At 51.2% G+C, this 19,427-nt stretch overlaps 1 protein-coding gene across 1 annotated transcript; it reads left to right on the top strand.

The window, feature by feature from the left end:
• The first annotated feature begins 163 nt into the window (after positions 1-163).
• On the top strand, positions 164-18,862 carry MEIOSIN (meiosis initiator). Its single transcript, XM_088830775.1, has 13 exons — positions 164-234; positions 5,347-5,437; positions 9,380-9,491; positions 10,746-10,880; positions 11,896-12,064; positions 13,259-13,369; positions 14,229-14,329; positions 15,082-15,237; positions 15,656-15,726; positions 16,653-16,817; positions 16,908-17,149; positions 18,001-18,090; positions 18,697-18,862. Exons 1-13 carry the CDS (start codon positions 164-166, stop codon positions 18,860-18,862), a joined length of 1,680 nt encoding a protein of 559 aa, XP_088686901.1.
• The last annotated feature ends 565 nt before the right edge of the window (positions 18,863-19,427 follow it).

Here is a 19,427-nt window from a genome sequence, read left to right as displayed (position 1 = left end):
TTTGTTCTATTGGCCTGTGTTTATGGGGACTCAGGACTTTTTGGGGGATCTCTTGAGTGCTCAAAGGAGCACCATGGAGGGAAATGAGGCTGCCTATCATGCTATGCATTCCTCTTGGAATCCCAGAGGTCACTAATAATTCTTTCTTTTCCCCTCTTTGCAGATGTGGGATTCCAGCAAACATGTGTGTTCTCCTGAACAGCCCAGAACCAACTCCCCGAGTCCCAGTGACAGGTAAGGGCTCCCCCTGGCCCACCTCCCTTGCAGCTCCGGGCACTCTGGTAGAATGATAATAACAATAGTGTTTACTGAGCATTTACTAGTTTGCCAGACTTTTTGCTAAACTTTTTGTTTGTATACCTGTTAATCCTGACAACAACTCCAGAAGGAAGTAGGTGCAAATATTACTGCAATTTTAAGATGAGAGAACTCTGAGGTAGTTGGCAAAGATCATCTCTAAGCCCTTGCAGGTTTTGACATTCTAATTTTTTAAAATGCCTTTCCTTCCTTTCTTTTATTCACGTATTTATTTTGCCATCAAGACCCTACCAAGTGTCAGGAATCTTATAGAGAGGTTTTCCCAGCAGATGAGAGTTGGATCAGATTTCTCCCTTCCTCCAACATCTGGATAAAGAAGAGAGCCAAAGTTCATCTTATCCCTTACTTTCTTCCCCAGTGACTTTTCATCTACCTATTCCTTCATTTATTAACTCCAAAAATCAGCATCTGTTTTGTTTAGGTTCTCTACTTAGGAACTGTGCTCAGAAGGGGCACACGAAGACAATGAAGAATTTCTCTCCTGCTTGCCTATTCCTCCTGGAATTCCAGAGGTCACCAACAGTACATTCTCTTTCGTCCCTTTTTAGATGTGGAGTCATTGTATTAATAAAGACTCAATTGAAGTTAACAGAAACTTAGCTAAAACTGGCTAAGGCATAAATGGGGATTTATTGGATCCTTAAACAAAAAATTCTGGGGCATCAGGCTAGGCTGGTTCCAAGTGAGGAGTTAAATGATATAGCCAGAAACCTGCCTGTCTTGGCTCTGCTGTTGTCTGGGTTGGCTCTCCATTTGTGAGGGAAAGATGGCTCCTAAGCCCCTCCAGGTTCATGTTCTGCCAACCTGACAAGCCTGGCAGAGATTTTCTCCCCAGGATCCATTGACTCTGATTAGTACAGCCTGGGTTACTACCCAAATCCTCAACCAATCCCTTGACTTCTTGATTAGACCTTGCTTCAGTGCTCCCTAATGGAAGGGAGAAGTCAAGTAATTGGTTCAGGATTTGGGTAGTAACCCATACTTAGCTAATCAGAGTCAATGGATCCTGGAAAGAGAATCTATGCCAGACTTGTCAGATTGGCAGGATGTGGACCTGGAGTGACTGAAGGGTCTCTTGCTCTCACAAATGGTGAGCCAACCCAGACAACATCAGAGCCAAGAGTGGAAGGGGAGGTTGGGTTCAGACTCTGTGAACCACATGGACTGAGAGTAGGGGACGGATCATTCCCCAAAGGAAATTATTACCAGAAAACGGGGATTGGATGTTGGTCAACCAAAAATGACAGTTTTATCAACCATAGTCATCCAGTATAATACCTCCACCCTATTCTCCAACATCCCTTATGCCTAAATCGTTCCAACAAATGACTGTCTACCTTGTAGCTTGAACAAACCTTTCATGAGCACGCCCTTGGTGCTAAACAGCTGGACAAGATCACACTTTCCAGCCAGCTCCATTTTATAAATGAATTATAAACAGGTTTGGAGAGATGAAAGCACTTGTCTGAAATCACACAGCAAGTGGCAGAGCTGGGATTTCAACCAGATCTGTTTGCTTCAAAAGCTGAAGTTTATAACCAACTGTTATACTGCTTCTTGGGACTGCCCCTTGCTTTCCCTCATTTTGGGGTGGCTCTGAAATTCTTGCACATGTTAAGCAAATTAGGGTCTGGGCCTTGGATTTCACATAGCTGATATGAGAAATTTGGACTGGCTTTTTTTTTTTAAAGATTTTTTTGATGTGGATCACTTTTAAAGTCTCTATTGAATTATCATGTTACAATATTGTTTCCATTTTATGTTTGGTTTTTTGGCCACAAGACATGTGGGATCTTAACTCCCTGACCAGGGATTGAACCCGCATCTCCTGCACTGGAAGGCAAAGTCTTTACCACCAGGGAAGTCCCTTGTACTGGCTCTTGATGAAAGCTCCTTCCAGCTCCTGTAAAATAAAGGAACAGTGAGTGTTTAGGCTGATTAGCTCAGGGGAAAGGAAACCCAAGTATTAGAGTGATTTGCCACTTCAAAGACTGAAAGGCAATCATAAGACAGAATAGCATTCTTTAATTCAACAATTTTTTGTTGAGCATCTACTAAGAGTCAGGTATTATTCCAGGAGCGCGAATATAGCTAAGGCCATATATGACTTTTGTGGGCCGTAGGCAATTTTGCTTTCTTGGGCTCATTCCTTCATTAAAAACACATTAAAAACTGTCATTTATGATGGTATTGGTATAAAGATGAATGTAATCTAAGTTGAATTATATTAATTTTTTTCTCTTCTGATTTCAAAAGAAAACACTTCATGAGCCCCTAAAATTATCACCAGCCTTAGGCACTGTGCTTACCTGTGCCTATTTGATCAGTCAGTCCAAGATACAGCAATAAATAAAAGGGACAAAATTCCCTGCTCTTGTGTTTATAAGGGAGAAAGAAGGAAAGGAAAGAGGAAAGGAAAAAAGAGAGAAAGAGAATTTTGGATGCCAATAAATGATGTGGGGATGTGACAAAGAATGTGCCTGTTTAGATCAGGTAGTCAAGAAAGGCCTCTCTGGGGTTGTTACATTTAAGCTAAAGGGTGAATGGCAAGAAATCAGTCATGTGAAAAATCAAGGCAAAGGAACATTCCAGGTGGTGGGGATGGGAAAGACCCTGAAGGCAGAAATAAACTTGGCAGTTGAGAGAAACAGAAAAAGACCTGTGTGGTTGGAGCTGACCTGTTCCCCACAGAATCAGAGGGCAGAGCTGGGATTAGTGAGTGAAAATCATAGAGACTGTGAGGAAGACTTGTCCGAAACCAGAACCATCCAGCAAGGAAAGAAGCCCCCCTGGGAGGGAGTGCCCGATTTCCAGAGGCCCCTGTGAGCACAGCCCCGGGTCACACCTATTCAGGACTGTTGCCCAGGAGAAACCAAGATTTTGCAATTCCTAGTTACCCTTTTTCTCCCTCCAAATAAAAAAAATTGTATGTATTATTTATATATAAACATATATATTTATATGTATCATATATATATATTTATGTATATATGTATGTATATTAATTTATGTATAAAATATACACATTTATATGTATGTATTTATATATAATTTGGCTGCACCGGGTCTTAGTTGCAGCATGCAAGATCTTTGATCTTTGTTGCAGCACTCAGGATCTTTTTAATTGGGGCATGTGGGATCTGGGTTCCCTGACGAGGGATGGAAATGGAGCCCCCTGCATTGGAAGCGTGGAGTCTTAGCCATTGGACCACAAGGAAAATCTTCTTATCCTCAGCAAATTATATAGCTGGTTCTGCTCCTAGTTGCCATTTTATGTTGTTTGTGGAACAATTTGATGAATGGATCCCTGACTGTACTGTGGGCTCTAGAAACAGTTGTTGTTTTATAGACTTTTTATCCCTGTCACCAACCATACTTCCTGGCACACAGTAAGGGCTCAATAAGCAATTGCTGAATGAATGAGTGAGAATGATTCTTTCAACTTCAGAGTTTGGTTGGGGAGATGAGTGTCTCCCACATTGGTCCCCCATGTCCTTGAGGACAGCGAATCGATTTCTCTCCCTTTCCACAGTGTCTAGTACAGGACCTGGCAAAGAGGAGGTATCGAGGGACTTCCCTGGCAGTCCAGTGGTTAAGACTCTTCGCTCCCAATGCAGGGGCAAGGGTTTGATCCCTGGTCAGGGAACTAAGATCCTGCATGCCACACAGCACGACCAAAAGTAAGGGAGGGGGTATCAGTTCATGGGTCTGAGTAGGGATCACAGATACATGTGTAATCACTGGAGTGTGTTTGGCTTGATCCTGTTTTCAGTCAGGGAGAAAAGCAGGGGAGGCTTCCTGGGGTGGATGGCAATTGAACCAGGCCCTGAAGGAAGATGAAATAAGGGTTGGTGGAGACGAGGTGTTCAGGCTTTCCCAAACGAGTAGCAGTAGTGCCAGAAGTGTGTAATTTGGGAGAGAGATGCCATCTTTGTGTCTCCATCTGTCAGGAGAAAGAGGTACAGGTGTGTGTACATGGATATATTATGAATTATGGATTCAGGGATTAGATCTTGAAAGTTCTGCATCTGCTCCAGAGTTAACTTCTTTCACGCCCTTATTTATCTGTTAATTTAGCAAACTGGCAGTGAGTTCCCGCAATGTGCCAGACCCTGTTCTAGGTGTCCCCGACTCAGCTCTCAGCCAAGTGCAGAGATCAGATAAATGCATGAGCTCAGGGTCAGGAGGCCTTTAGCAGAGGTACCTCACCCGTCCTGTGGAGTTGGGGGCTGTTGATGGGAGAGAACAAAAGGAAGTAAGAGATGAGACCAGAATGGTCAGGTGGGCCAAGCCGTGGGGGGAGGGGCGGGCATTAAAAGCCAAGTCAAGGGTTTGATTTTTCATAAAATCAAGGACTTGATTCTTAATAATGGGATGGCATTGAGAAGTTTGAAGTAAGTCTTAGGTAACTAAGGTATTCAGTCCTATGAATAACCTGTGCCTGAAAGAATATCATCATTCCTTTTGCACAGATAAGAAAACCATAGACATTTTTGTGTTTCAGAAAGATCACTCCAGAGACTTCACTGGTGGTCCAGTAGCTAAAATTCTGTGCTCCCAATGCCAGGGGCCCGGGTTCCATCCTTGGTTAGGGAACTAGATCCCAAGGGCCTCGACGAGAGATTAAAGATCCCACGTGTTGCCACTTAGACCCGGTGTTGCTAAATAAATATTAAAAAGAAGAAGAAAGAATGGTCACCCTGACTCTCATAGAGAGTGTGGATTGGAGGAGGCCAGATGGGAGGCTGGGAGAACTATGAGGATGTCAACACACGGACTAGGGTAGGGGTGAGGGGATGGAGAGAAGGGATTGGAGGAGGAATGGGCAAAATTTGGTGACTGGGATTTCCCTGGGGGTCCATTGGCTAAGACTCTGCTTACACTGCAAGAGGCGTGGGTTCAGTCCCTGGTTGGGGAACTAAGCTTCTCTGAGATGGGGAACGCTGAGACAGGTGGATTGAGGGGGGGTGTCAGATACCAAATCCATTTTGGATGTCCTCACCAAAACCGGCTCTTGTCCTAAAACAGGAAGCAGAGGAAAAACCACACCAGCAAACTGCAAGAGCTGGCATTGCTGCTGCCAGTGACCCTGAAGACTGGTACCAAGAAGCTTACCAAGGTAAAGGGACTGAAGGAGAGGAGGTGAATTTGGGAGGCAGATCTGAACATATCAGCAATCGGGCTGCCCTCCCTTGTCCTGGGAAACCTAGACAGACAGGCAAACCCAGTGACAGCACTGAGATGGCAAGGGTCCTGCTCTGAGTGGGGATTTCTGGGAGTCTGTGATCCCATGACCAGAAGTCTGAGGGATTCTTTCCTGCAAAGGAGGCAGGGGGAATTGAGAGAGGAAAAAAATGGGCAAGGCACAAGGTCAAGGTCATCTCCCTGGGAGTCAAGACAGTCTGGATCTGAGCCCTCCAGCTCCACACCTGCAGAACTCTGGGCAGCTCACTCAGATTATCAGCCTTTCAAGCCTCAGATTTCTCAGCTATAAATCAAGGAAAAATAACTACTCCTTCTCAGAGATATTGTGAGACCAGAACGACACGATAGCCATTACAGGGCCTGAATAAATGTCGGTTCCCTTTCTGAGAGCCTTTTGTGACTTCATTGGGATGATTTCAGAATTTGGTTCTTCTCAGAGGTTCCAGGAGAGCATCTGTTTCCTACCCTTTTGCCAATTTCTGCACATGTGCAATCTCAGTCACTTCAGTCGTGTCCGACTCTTTACAACCCCATGGACTGTAACCCGCCAGGCTCCTCTGTCCATGGGATTTTCCAGGCAAGAATATTGGAGTGGGTTGCCATGCCCTCCTCCAGGGGATCTTCGCGACCCAGGAATCGAACCCAAGTCTCCTGAGTCTCTTGCATTGCAGGCAAGTTATTTACCCCTGAGACACTGGGGAAGCCTTGCCAGTTTCTAGAGGCCACTTATGGTCCTTGGTTCACGGCCTTTTCAAAGCCAGAAGCATAGCAGCTTCTGGTCTCTCCTCTATCTCTGCTTTGGTCAGCAGTTTGCCCTCTCTGCCTTTGGCCCTCCTAACTCCCACTTATAAGGATGCTTGTGATTGCATTGGGCACACTCAGATAAGCCAGAATCAAGAATCATCTCCCTATCTCAAGATCCTTAATCACGTCTGCAAATGTCCCTTTGTCATATAAGGCAACACATGGACAGGTTCTGGGGACCAGGCCATGGACACCTTTGGGGGAAGCATTATACAGACCACCACAGCGCTCAAAAGTAGCTGAGAAATTTTTCCCTCTTGCCCACTGGAGAATTTGGTGTGCATGGGCTCTTATAGTTCTTAGCAGGGAGGGTGGAGATGGCTGAGACACAGTCCCTGCACTGAAGGAATGACAGCCAAGTCAGGGCACAGGCAGCAGCATTTCTTCATGGCCAGAGGACCACATCCCCTTGGTAGAGTCCTCCCCAGGTCTCAGCCCACTGTCCCCCTCTTTTCGTGGCTGCACCATGCAGCTTTCCAGATCTTAGTTCCCTGTCCAGGGACTGAACCCAGGCCCTCAGCAGTGAAAGCACAGAGTCCTAACCGCACGTCGGCCAGGAAATTCCCTCAGCTGTCTTAAGGATCCCACTTCTTTCCCATTTTCATCCTCCCTTAAATTAAGTCCGGGGCCTCCTGCTCTACATACGACCTTCATCCCAGTCAGTCCTCAGTCTCAGTCATCAACTAAGCATTTATTAGTCAACGAATGTATCAGGCTGTATGCTGGGCAGTTTTCACACACTCAATGTCCTAATGATACTCCTCTGAGCCTGAATGAATATCCTTGTGCCCATTGCACAGATGAGAAAACTGAGGCTCTAAGGAGGTAAAATGACCTGCTCCCAGTGCACAGCCAGTAAGTGGCAGGTTGGAGCCAGGACCTAAGCTAATAGTCTTTGAGCTGTGTCACATTGTGTGGTGTGTGTGCTTGGTTGCTAAGCAGTGTCTGACTCTTTCAATCCCATGGACTATAGCCTGCCAAGCTTCTCTCTCCCTGGGATTTCCCTCAGGCAAGAATACTGGAGTGGGTTGCCATTTCCTTCTCCAGGGAATCTTCCTGATCCAGGGATTGAACCCGCATTGGCAGGTGGATTCTTTACCACTGAGCCACCTGGGAAGCCAAGCATCAATAGCCATTAATCCTTAAATAAAGTATAACTCCCTCTGCATATCAGGTTCCCTGGTGGCTCAGACTGTAAAGAGTCCACCTGCAGTGCAAGAGACCTGTGTTCAATCCCTCGGTCAGGAAGATGCCCTAGAGAAGGAAATGGCTACCCACTCCAATATTCTTGACTGGAGAATTCCATGGACAAAGGAGCCTGGTGGGCTACAATCCATGGACTTGAAAAGAGTCTGACTCTACTGAATGACTATTTTTTTTCCATGGATCAGATTAAATATGTTTAGTGACTATCTGTATTATTTTTTATGGAAAAGTTTCATGTATGTCCCTCTTGAGACCATGCTTCCTCTTTTTAAATTTTTATTGGAGTATAGTTTATTTACAATGTTATGTTGGTTTCTGCTGTACAACAAAGTGAATCGGTCATACATATACATATATTCACTCTTTTTTAGATTCTTTTCCCAGTACTATTGCCTAGAAAATCCCATGGATGGAGGAGCCTGGTAGGCTGTAGTCCATGGGGTCGCTAAGGGTCAGACACGACTGAGCGACTTCACTTTCACTTTCCCATATAGGTCATTACAGAGTATTAAGCAGAGTTCCTTGTGCTAAGTTCCCTTGTTAGTTATCTATTTTATATATAGTAGTGTGTATATGTCAATCCCAGTCTCTCAATTTATCCCCTACTCCCGAGACCATGTTTCCTGATTTGGGGTTTGGAAGATTCCTGCTGACAGTTTTGTTGTTATTCTAGGGATCTATTTCAATCCCCCAAAAATAGTTATTGGTATTCTTTCCTCACCTCCTTACCAGGCTAACTCCCTACACTCTTCGGTTTATTTTTTTTATTTCAATATTTTTAATTTTTTGGCCATACCGCATGGCATATAGGATCTTAGTTCCCCAACCAGGAATTGAACTCGAGCCCCCTGGCACTGGAAGCACAGAGTTTTAACCACTGGACCACCAAGGAAGTCCCCACTATTCAGTTTCAATGCTGCCACTTCAGAGAGGCCTTTTTGGACACCCAAGTCTAATTGTATCATGCTCTTTTATTCCTAATGCTTATCACACAGTCAATAATTTTATATGAATTATGAGTTTATTAAGGTCTGCTGCCTTCCCTGTATTGTAAGTTCTGTGAAGGCAGAAAAAAGTTTGTGTAGTTCACCCTCCTTGTGGCTTAGTGTCTGGTATCTTTTTTAGCTTAGTATCTCCAGTGTCAACTCAGCCTCGATTTAGTGGCTGGATGGGGGAGGCCCGCTGGTGCTGTGGGGGAAGAGTCATTCCTTCAGCGATAACTGGCTCCATCACCTCTACATTCTGTGTGCTTAGGATCCAGAAATCCATCAGCTACATTCTCTTACTCTCAATGGGTTCAAGGTCAATGGGGGAGAATGACACATCAACGGATAATTATAAAACAGTGTGGCAAGTGCCTTGGTGGAAACAGGCCCAGGGTGTCACAGGAGTGCTGAGGAGGGACATCTGAATAGCCTAGGTGTGGGGTCAGGAAGTCAGGAAAGCTTCTGGAAGGTGGGGAACGCTGTGCCGAGGCTCAAAGAAAGAGCAGCCAGGGAGGAAAGGGGGGCTGTGCACGTGCCTAAGGGCCAGGGGTAGGAAGCCCAGCAGCCTGTGCCCCCAAAACCGCACTGGGAGGCAGGCAGACCTGGCTTCACACCCCAGCTCGGCCACACCCTCTGTAACCCAGCGATCCCTTTAGCACTCTGGGCTTGTCTTCGTAGCCGTAACCGTTGGCTCCCTGGGCCACGGTGAGGACTGAAGAGCGCAACAGGAACCACTCTGCCCATGGGGGGTGGATTGCTGGGGTGGGGCCCCGGGGGTCCTGGAGCCTGACTGTCCCTGGTCCCCAGCAGCCTCACGTGGTCTCGAGCGCCCACTCAACCCCGTCTTTCTTTTGGGGCAGAAGGAGGTTCTCCTGCACGTCCTGCAGTACATTCACTACCTACAGAGCAGCATCAGTGTGACCAGGGCCTTGCTCCAACTCCACACCACCCATGGGCAAGGCGGACTCGGGGGTAAGTAACCTCAGCCGACATTCCCAGTGCCTGCTGTGTCCAAGCTGTTGGGGACGCTGAAGTGACCTAAATGGTTCCCGTCCTCCCCAGATCTCACAGCCTGGCGTGGGTCCAAGATGCTGTGACCCCAGAGGAGGGCGTCTTTGTGAAGCCTGTTGGGGGAGGGCCCTTGGGGTGGCCCTTCAAGGACAGGGGGGCACCACGCCAGGCAAACAAAAAACATGTGAGCAGGAGCCTGCAGGCACAAGAAGACACCGACGGAAGGTCTGGGGACAGGCAAGCCATCAGGTGTGACTGGAGGGGCCGTGCAGCACCCAGATAACGTGCACAGACTCCGGAGCCAGGTCCAGACTCAGACACATGTGTCTCATGACCTGAACTGCTCTGTGCCTCAGTTCCCTCATCTGCAAAATGGACCAGTACGAGTACTTTCTTTCTGTCTGTTATGAGAACTAAATGAGTTTATACACGCAAGGAGTGCTGTCACACAGTGCCTGGAACATGCCAGTCGTCCTACAGTGTGTGTGCTGGGTGTTGTTGTTACTGGTGTGAGAAATACCCTGGCAAGGGTAGGAGATGAGGCAGAGATGAGATTCTGAAGGGCCTCGAGAGCCTGGCTTGGGAGGGAGATAGAGAGGATGAAAAGACTGAAGGGCTGTAAGCCATAGGAAAACCACGGTCAGAGTGGCTGTTTCGGAAGAGGTCCCTGTCATCTAGTGTGGGGGACTGGTCATTAAATGAGAAACCGGGGTCAGGGAGAGCAGCAGAGACACTTCCAGGAGGGACCTGGGCAGGAGACTGCAAGCAAACGCGGCGCCACGGCTGAGAGCTCAGGCTGAGTGGGCCAGTCTGGGAGATGTTCACAAGGAAGGGTTGAGAGGGCTGCGGGAAAGCTGCGGGCCAGCCGGGTGGATGCTGGAGCCCCCACCACCTTGAGGAGGCACTAAGAGGAGCTGGTTTGGGAGGGAAGATGGGTGAGCATTTGGGAAGCGCTAAGTCCGTCTTCTGTCTGGGCTGAGGCCCGGAGTGGACCGGCAGATACCTGAGTTTTCACCTGTACGTCTGCCACCTGGCTGTGGAGCCTCAGACAAGTCCCATCTCCTCCTGGGACCTCAGTTTCCACTCTCACGAAGTCTCTCTGGGGACAGCAGCAGCCTCCCTCCCCTCGTCCAATGGGAGGCATTGTCCAGAGGCAGGGCTCAGGCTGGACGAGGGTGAGGCCATCTGACCTGCCTCCTTCTCTGTCCTCTGCAGGGCTGGGTTGGAACCCTGCTGCAGGCCCCACAAAGCAGAGACTCTCCACCCCGTCCACCTCCCCACACTCTCAGAAGTCCCGACTTTGGGGAGCATGTCGGAAACCTCGGAAGAAAAAGCTGACCCAAGCGTCAGGTATGAGCCTGAAGTAGAACAGGAAGCAGGAGTCCCACAGGAATGGGGCTCCTTCTCCAGGGCCATCATCACTCTAGGGAGGCCAGTCAGCAATTCTGAGCGTGGACCAGGCTCTAGATTAAGATGTGCCTCAGTTCAACTCCTGGTGCCCTCCTCTTCCTAGGTCTGAGGCCTGGGGTGGGGGCGGGGGGCCACTCTCATCCTCTGAGCCTCCGTTTCCTGGTCTGGATATTGGAGTGCCAGACACAGGGTGGTCCGCAGGATTAGGAGCCAAGGTGCACACCACTCGAGCAGGGCTTAAGTGGCAGGGCATGTGGCCAGTGCCCAGAAAATGGAATCTGCTGTTAGCATTTATCATCCCTCTGTCCTGTCATCCATCCCTGGGCCAGGGCAGCAGGGCGCACGGGTGATGGAAGGACCCCTGTGTGGGAGGCGAGGGTCCCAAGTCCCACCTCAGCCTTGCTACTGACTCACTATCTGTTTCTTCCCCTTTTTGAGCCCCATTTTCCATGTCTTTAAAAAGGGAGTTGGAGGACTTCCCTGGTGTTCCAGAGGTTAAGATTCCACACTTTCAATTCAGAGGGCACTGGTTCAATCCATGGTTGAGGAACTAAGATCCTGCATGCCACGTGACCTAGCTTTAAAAAAAGAGGGGTGGGAGTCAGACCTAATCAAAGATTTCCAGCCCCGGCTACACATCTGAATCACTGGGTTGCTTTAAAACATGCCCCTGCCTGTGCCTCACACCCAGAACACTGGGCTTCAGTGATCTGGGTGGAACCTGGGCATCAGTATTAGAGTTCTCAAAGTGATTCTAACATGTGGGCGGAGGAAGGGGGTATCCAACTTTAATTGAGGATCTGGGCTTACCTGAGAAGGACTGAGTGACCCGGCCAGGCAAAGCTGTGAAGCAGGTCATTTGGGCCAGAGCAGAGGGTCTCCCCACCAACCCCAATCACCTGGAGACAGTCCCTCCACCCCCACCAGCCCTGTCTGATGCCATCTCTCCTCCCAGAACGCCAGACCCGGGCCCATAACCCTCGTCGCTGTCTGGCCCTGGAGAAGCCTGAGAAGCTGGAGACCCCATCTCCAGACCAGAAAGGAGGAAACGTGGTGGGGACCACCACCCCTCCAAGATGCTTGGACTCCTGCAGTCTCCCCAGGGCTGAGGCATCCTCATCTCAAGATGACAGGAAGGGAGGAAGACGCCAGCTGACATTGCTGGATGTGGCTGAGAACAGCGTCCACTGTGACATCTCAAGTTGGTTTCTTTCCTCTCCACTAACTTAGCCAATCGTTTACACACCACTGATTAGGCACCTCCTGGCGTCCTGGACACAGTCCTAGACGTAGACAAGAGAGGCGCCGTCTCTTGGCCTCTTTCCCAGTTTCCTCTTCCCTTCAGGCTCGGCTGTGGGTGTAAGGCGGGGGACAGGATCAGTGCGGCCCTCACGCGAGGGCTGCAGTTCACAGAACTGGGGGCAAGAGCCGGGCCTCCTCCTGAGCCTCCCTTCTGTTGAAGCAGCCAGACAAATGCTCCTGTGAGCCAGCTTCAAAGATGTGACAACCCCAGCAGACAAGGGCACGACTGGAAGGCAAGGCCTCGGGTCATCCTCTTCCTCTGCCCGTTCATTCAGCCCTTCCTCCCAGAGCCTATCCTCTGGGCCAGGCCACGGGCATGGTGCTAGTGACCGTCTGGTGATCCCATATGCTCACTTCCTGAGGTCACCCATGAGTGGTGGGTGTCCCAGATCGTCTGCTACTCTTGTGACCTTGGGCAAGTTTCTTTAGAGTGCAGTGCCTCCGTTTACTGAACTGTAAATGGGTATTATAATAACCATATCCTTTGGCAAAGGGGTGCTGAGTAGTATGTAAAATGATTAAACTGTGCTGGCATGATAAGTACCATACACTTGTTTGCTACCATCATCTTCATCATCAATATTGCACTTAAATATTTTATCTTCCTTAGAGCTTCTAATAGAGATGTAGGATTCCAGAAACCTGGGGGTGATTCAGGTTACCCTGTGGCTCAGATGGTAAAGAATCTACTTGCAATGCAGGAGACCTGAGTTTGATCCCTGGATTGGGCAGATCCACTGGAGGAGGGAATGGCAACCCACTCCAGTATTCCTGCCTGGAGAATTCCATAAACAGAGAAGGCTACAGTCCATGGGGTCACAAAGAGTTGGACACAACTGAGCTACTAACACCTTCACTTTCAAACCTCATTCAGAGTCTCTGCCCCAAGCCTGAGGTTTTGGCTGGAGTGGGGGTAGGCAGAGGCTGTGGGAGACCCCGACACGTCTCCATCTGTGCCCCTGTGAGCCCTGGCATCTGGCCCAGTCACAGGAGTGACCATCCCAACTTGCCCCCGTAGGCTGCTGTGTCAAAGATGATACTCAGGATTCGGGGTCTTATCCGGCTTTTGAAGCCCAGCAAGGGGTCGAGATGATCCATTTTCTGAACAATACCCAGCCTGGTCCCAGGTAAGGGAAGCTCAGGGGTTATGAGTTGGGGAGCTGACATGTTCCAGGGGAGTGGCTGAGACCTGGGGAGAAATGGAGTCAATTTCCACCCTCTGCTGGTATCTGGGGTGACCACCTCTGAGGGCCTAGCTTTGCACCAGGCATTGGGAGCCCAAGGGAAAGCCCTGCTTCCTGTGTGCTGACCAGGGCTGCACCCCCTCCCTGGCCTCCTGTCCTACCCTTCTAGCCTGTCAACACCAGTTACCCGCATGGCTTTTTTTAACACAGAGTCCTTGATCATGTCGGGTTTTGGCTTTAGGCTGCTCCCTCTTATTGGGTAGAGCCCAGATATCTAAATTTGCCATTTGAGACCCTCTCTTTGCCCAGCTCCCGTTGCCAGCCCCTCCCCTGTGAATCTTATCCTTACCACTAAATATTCACCACTTTGGAAGGAGCCCCGCCCGTGTCCCCCTGGGCTTCTCATCCTTGGTTCCCTCTTCCAGGAAACCTGTTCCCCTTGTCCACCTGGAAGGAACTACCCATCCTTCTACCTATCCATCTAGCTCAGCATGGTTCTCTGTCCTGCCCTGCCCACCTTCTCTCTTCCTCCTCAAACACCCCTCACAGCTCTGCTCCCTGTGTCATCAGCTCTGATGAGAGCTGGCCTCTCATCACAAGCCCTGAAGCTCCCTAAGGGCGGGCACCTCAGCTGACTAAGGTTTCTGCCCCCGGCACTCCCCCAGCGGCAGGCACAGAGCCATCCCCGTCTTACTCCACGGTGGGCAACGCTGAGACACCCAGAGGGGACGGGCTCGCTCTGTGTGCCACAGTATTTCCAGCCAGGGCTCGAGGTCTGCCTCTTGAATTCCACCTCTTGCAGGCAGAAGCTGGTGTTCTATGATTCTGGCGAGGAGGTGGGCAAGGAGTCCTCAAATGCTGACCCTTGGCTTCCCGCCTGGACTGCAGAAGGCAGCCCCCAAGGTGACTGAAGCTCTGTCTCTCCCCCTTGTAGGCGGGTGTGGGGCCTTCTTGGTACCTTCTTTGTGAGGATGGCCAGGGAAGGGAGAAGCGGGCAAGGGATGGATGTCCACTAAGCGCGGACACACAGTGCACTTGCTGTCCCCAGCCATCAGTTGCCATGGCAGATGTTTCTAATCAATCCTAACTCTTTCTCTTGATCCCAGAAACTACTTCAGAATCTTTCCTAACACAGAGCTCCAGCTAGCTCATATCAGTCTATTGGATCTAGCACAACATCATATACATACATATATATATGTGTGTATATATATATATATATATGTGTGTGTATATATATATATATATATATATATATGCCATCCCTAACATAATTCCGGGCTTCCCTGGTGGCTCAGTGGGAAAGAACATGCCTGCCAAGCAGGAGGGGCGGGTTCAATCCCTGCGTTGGGAAGATTCCCCTTGAGAAGGAAATGGGCAACCTGTTCCAGTATTCTTGCCTGGAAAATCCCATGGACAGAGGAGCCTGGCGGGCTACAGTCCATGGGGTCGCAAAGAGTCGGACACAATTTAGCAACTAAACCACCACCACCACCAGCATGAATCCAGGCACCACGCCTCTTAATTTCCTCACAATGCGGAACTGACAGAGTCACCTTTCCCCAGCGTGGGGCACCATCTCCCCCAAGCCAGCCACTGTGTTCTGGGAAAGGGCAACGCCTGACACACCCTCAAGCCTGACATTTCCTTTTCAGAGAGCCCACTGGCCTTGGGGCCTCCCCAGATTACCAATGGCATCGAGACAGACCCCCTGAAGGAGGTCCTAGGGCTCAGCCCCTCCTTCTTCAGCTCCCCAGGGAAACTGCTGCCCGAACAGATCTTGGAGGATGGCAATGAGTCCCTGACCCAAGGTGAGCACCCAGGGCTGGACCTGAGGTTTGGTTCACTGAGAAGGAAAAACCCCACAGTGATGCCCACCAAGTGTGTAGCCCTTTGCTGGGCAGCACTGGATACCCAGGGGTGAATCCTCACAGGACAAATCCCATCTCATCCCTGGAGCCCACAACCTGGTGAGGAGTTGCTCCAGGCCAGCCTGGTGCAGGGAAGGCTCCGGGACCCTATAGTAGGGACCTACTCACTCTGTCCAGGCTGGAGGTCCCCTACAGGAGCTGGACTGTGAGCTGGACTTGGGCTTGGGCAGAAGATCCCAAAGCTCAAAACGAGAGAAGGGCACTCCAGCTATGGGGACGGTAGGACAGCGGCCCGGCGCCCGAGAGAGGCGTTTCTGCCCCCAGCCACCCTTCTGGTCTCCCTCTCTGTCCCCAACAGCTCTCTTTGAGGAAATACTACTGGATCCTGCGTCTTCACCTTCTGCCTGCATCCTCAAGGAACCACAGAAGGTAGGTGTCTGCCCACATACCTGTCCACACAGCCATCCATCCTTCTTCCCACCCTCTTGATTCATTCATCCGTCCTCTTGACCTTTCTGTCACCCCCACCCCTCAACTCAGCTGTTTGTCCATCATGCTTCTCCTGGTCCTTCCAGAGACTCACCCTGTTATCTGTGCCCTAACCTATCTGCTGGCCACTAGGCGCCATGCTCTGTGCTGGGCCCTTGGAATGAACCACCTGTAAAGAATAAAAGCTAAAAGTTGCCAGGTGCCCAGAAAAGACCCCACATAATCTTAGGACTGCTCTATGAGGCAGGCTCTTGTGACCCCATTTAACCAATGAGGAAAACTGAAAACAGCAGGTGACCCCTGGGATCTTTGGTGCAAAAGAGCCTCCCTCCCAGGCCCCAGAGCTGACCTCTGCAGCACCATCAGCTCCAGCAGCTCAACCTCCAACTGACACAAGCAGCCTGCCTCTGGTCCCCAAATGGTTCTCCCTCCATGTGTGGGAAGGTGGCCCCTGCCTCAACAAGTAGCTGATTTCACCGTAGAAACAAAGAGAGATACCCTTAGCGGAGCTCTTATAAACACTGGCCTGGCCTGGCAGAGGATGTGTGGTGACACCGTCGTGGATGAAACTGACGCTCAGAGGAGTTAAAACGAGCCTAGGGTGTGACAGCTCCCTCACAGGGGAACTGAGAGGGAGTGCCCCAGAACAGGAGACAGAAGCCCCCAGTCCACCTCTTCCCTGACCCGGTGGGAACTGGGGAACCTTTGCTTGAACTTCTGAGGCGGTGTCTGGACGAGGCTGTTTTGAACCTGAGCTGTTTCCGATGCTCGTGTGACATCCCAGGAAAGCTGCAAGTGGGGGCCATGAAGGGACACCACTGCCCCCCTCTGTCCCTCTCCTCCCATCTTTCTCCTTCACGCCCCAGGACACACCCCCTGGGGTCCCCAAAGACACCCCCAACTCCCACGACCTGTGCCAGTCCTCGGTCTCGCTGGACCACTGCTACCTCTCGCTGAGTGAAAACAGCAAGGTGCCGTCCAGCCCCGGCTCGGAGGACACGGACACAGACTCGGTGTGGAGGCAGCAGGAGGTGAGGGAGACAGACAGCCATCGGCCGGGTCAGTCCAGGTCTCCTGCCCGCCCTCACCTATGCCCCCCTCACCTCTCTATGTCCCCCCAGGACACTCAGGCTGACCTCGAGGGCCTGCAGTCCTCCAGCGACGATGGGGACTACACGTGGACCCCTACCCGGCGGGTCTTGCCCCTGCCCATGGCAGGGAGGAAGGGCAGGAAGGGGCGGGCCAGCCGGCGTCCCTCCAAGTCCAAGGAGAGCAAGAAAGTTCCTGGCACCCCCCAGATGAAGAAGAAGTGTGTCAATGGCTTCATCATGTTCTGCAGGATGAACCGGAAGCAGTACATCCGGTGGGTGGGCTTCCTCTTCGACCCTGACAGGGGCCCTGCCTCACTGTCCATCCACTCCCAGGGCTAGGCTGCCTGCTGCTGCTGACATGCTAGCCCGCCATGCTCGCCCCTGCCTCCCCTGGCCCTGTGCATTGTAGGCAGTGAAACTCGCCTCAGACTTATGAAAAAAAGGAAATTAATTGGCTGTTAACTTATATAATTGATATAACTGATTAATATAATTAATTAATTACTATAATCTGAAAAAAGAGGCTCCACCTTCAGCCGTGGCTGGTCCTGGGACTCCCATGATGCTTTCGGATCTTCACCCCTTTCTGGACTACGCGTTCCTCTCGGCTTCGAGCTCCATCCCTGGTGGGCCGGGTCGGGAGCGGGCTCACCCCTGCCTAGGAGCTTCAGGCTCATGTCCTGTCTCCCACCCCAGCAACCCTGTGGGAAGACAGCTCCTCACTTCTAAGGTTTCAAGCAGAAGTTCTTGGGGCTGAACTTGATGGAATCTGTCAAGCGCCCAACCCTGAACAATCATTGCCAACCTGCAGGCGGGGTGGGGGGTGGGGGGGGTGGGGGAGGCCCCTCAAGCCTCAGGGGAGAAGAGCCGGTGCTCCTATCTAAGCGGCAGATGCAGATCCTGGGACACCGGGTGGCCCCTCTCCAGCCACCCTTTAGTCCAGCTCCCTCCTCTCACCTCTGTTCCAGCGGGCACAAAAGGGAAGCCTTTCTGGGCAACAAGGGAAGATCTGAGTTCTCAGATGGGAAAGTTGAGGCTCTGGGAGGGCCAGGGCCCCTCGTGTGGTTGGCCTCTGCCCAAGCCAGGCAGGCATCTCCTCACCTCCTCCCCGCTCCTGCCACAGAGCCTGCCCTGGGACCGCATCCACAGCCGCCACCAAGGAGCTGGCCCAACTCTGGCGGGTGATGACCCTGCAGGAGCGAAAGCCATACTGGTGAGAAGCCCCTGCCCAGAGGCGTGGGTGGTGGATGCTAGGGCCCTCCCTGCTCCTCTGAAAATCATCAGAGCCTTGAGCTTTGTGATGTTGGAAACAGGGTGGGAGTCTCCTCAGGTGGGAGATCTGGGTGTCTCCAAAGTTTATGGAAGAGTTGGGGGACAGAAGCAGAGGGGTGCTCTACCCCTGCCTGGAACTTAAAAGGGCAAATAGCTGAATTCTCGATTTGGACCCCCTTGGCCCTAAACTTCCTTTGTGCTCTCTGGTTCAGGGAGTTTCTCAGGGCAGGAAACTGATCTTAACTCCCTGTGGCTTAGCCTCCTCCTCCTCTCCCCGTCTCAATGCCCCCTCCCTCCTGAAACCCCTCTTCTCCACCAACTTCAAATTGCTGCCACCTGCCCAGTCCTCAGTTGCCTCCCTGCCAGAAAAACAAGCGCATGCGCAGATCTTAACAGGTCTTCAAGGAGCCAGCGCTTTCCTGGTGGAGCCAAATAAAGCCCTTGCCGTCCCCAGCCCAGGCCCCCGGTCACTACTGAGCCCAGAGCACCAGGGGTGGGACGGAGGTGAGATGGAGGAAACCCACCCATCCTGCCACCTCTCCCCCAGCACCAAGGCGCGCAGGTTCAGCCGCCAGCACAACCGGATTGTGAAGCAGGACAGCTCCAGCAGCGAGGAGGACTGGGAGACCCCCAAACCCTTCTACCAGCTACTGGCTGAGAAGGCCCGAGGCTCCCCAGACCCAGTCTCTCCGGAGTCTCCTCAGCAAGCGTGAGGGTGCCGTGCCCTCCCTCGGGCCCTGCTGCTGTTGAAACCAGGAGCCCGTGATGGGCCTCACCCCCGCTAGTGCAGGGCCCCCCAGGTTGGCAGGTGGCATTATTTATTGATCCCGATGCTGTTTGCCTTGTATGGATCAGTCTGAACTTCTGCTCCGAGGTTGGCAAGCCTCTCGCAGCCCCCTTCTACTCTGGGCGGGGGAATCAGAGAAGCCAGAGGGTAGAAGGAGCCTCCTCCCACCGGAATGAAATGCAGGGAGGTGAAAGTTCCCTCTGCCTGTCCACTGCCCAGGCCAGAATCCAATGCTTTCCACCCTGTTCAATCTCACCTCACTTTCCTCCTACCCTATTCTATTTATAGATTATTTATTGTTTTCAATGAAATAAAACTTTGTTACCAGCAAGAGACAAGGCCCGCTGCCCTATGCCCTCTTCCTCAGCTCTGTTCCCACAGACACCTCCCCAAACAGCTCCTCCAATCTGACCTCCAGGCCTGTCCCCCATCAGGGAGCGTGGATCACAAAGCCAGAAACTCACGGTGTGCTCCCTGTACTTCAGCTTTTC

This window comes from Moschus berezovskii, chromosome 22, assembly GCF_049115385.1.
Source record: "Moschus berezovskii isolate FMDL1 chromosome 22, NW_MosBer_1.0, whole genome shotgun sequence".
In the NCBI taxonomy this organism is placed as follows: Eukaryota; Metazoa; Chordata; class Mammalia; order Artiodactyla; family Moschidae; genus Moschus; species Moschus berezovskii.
This window is presented reverse-complemented; position numbering and strand designations above follow the sequence as displayed.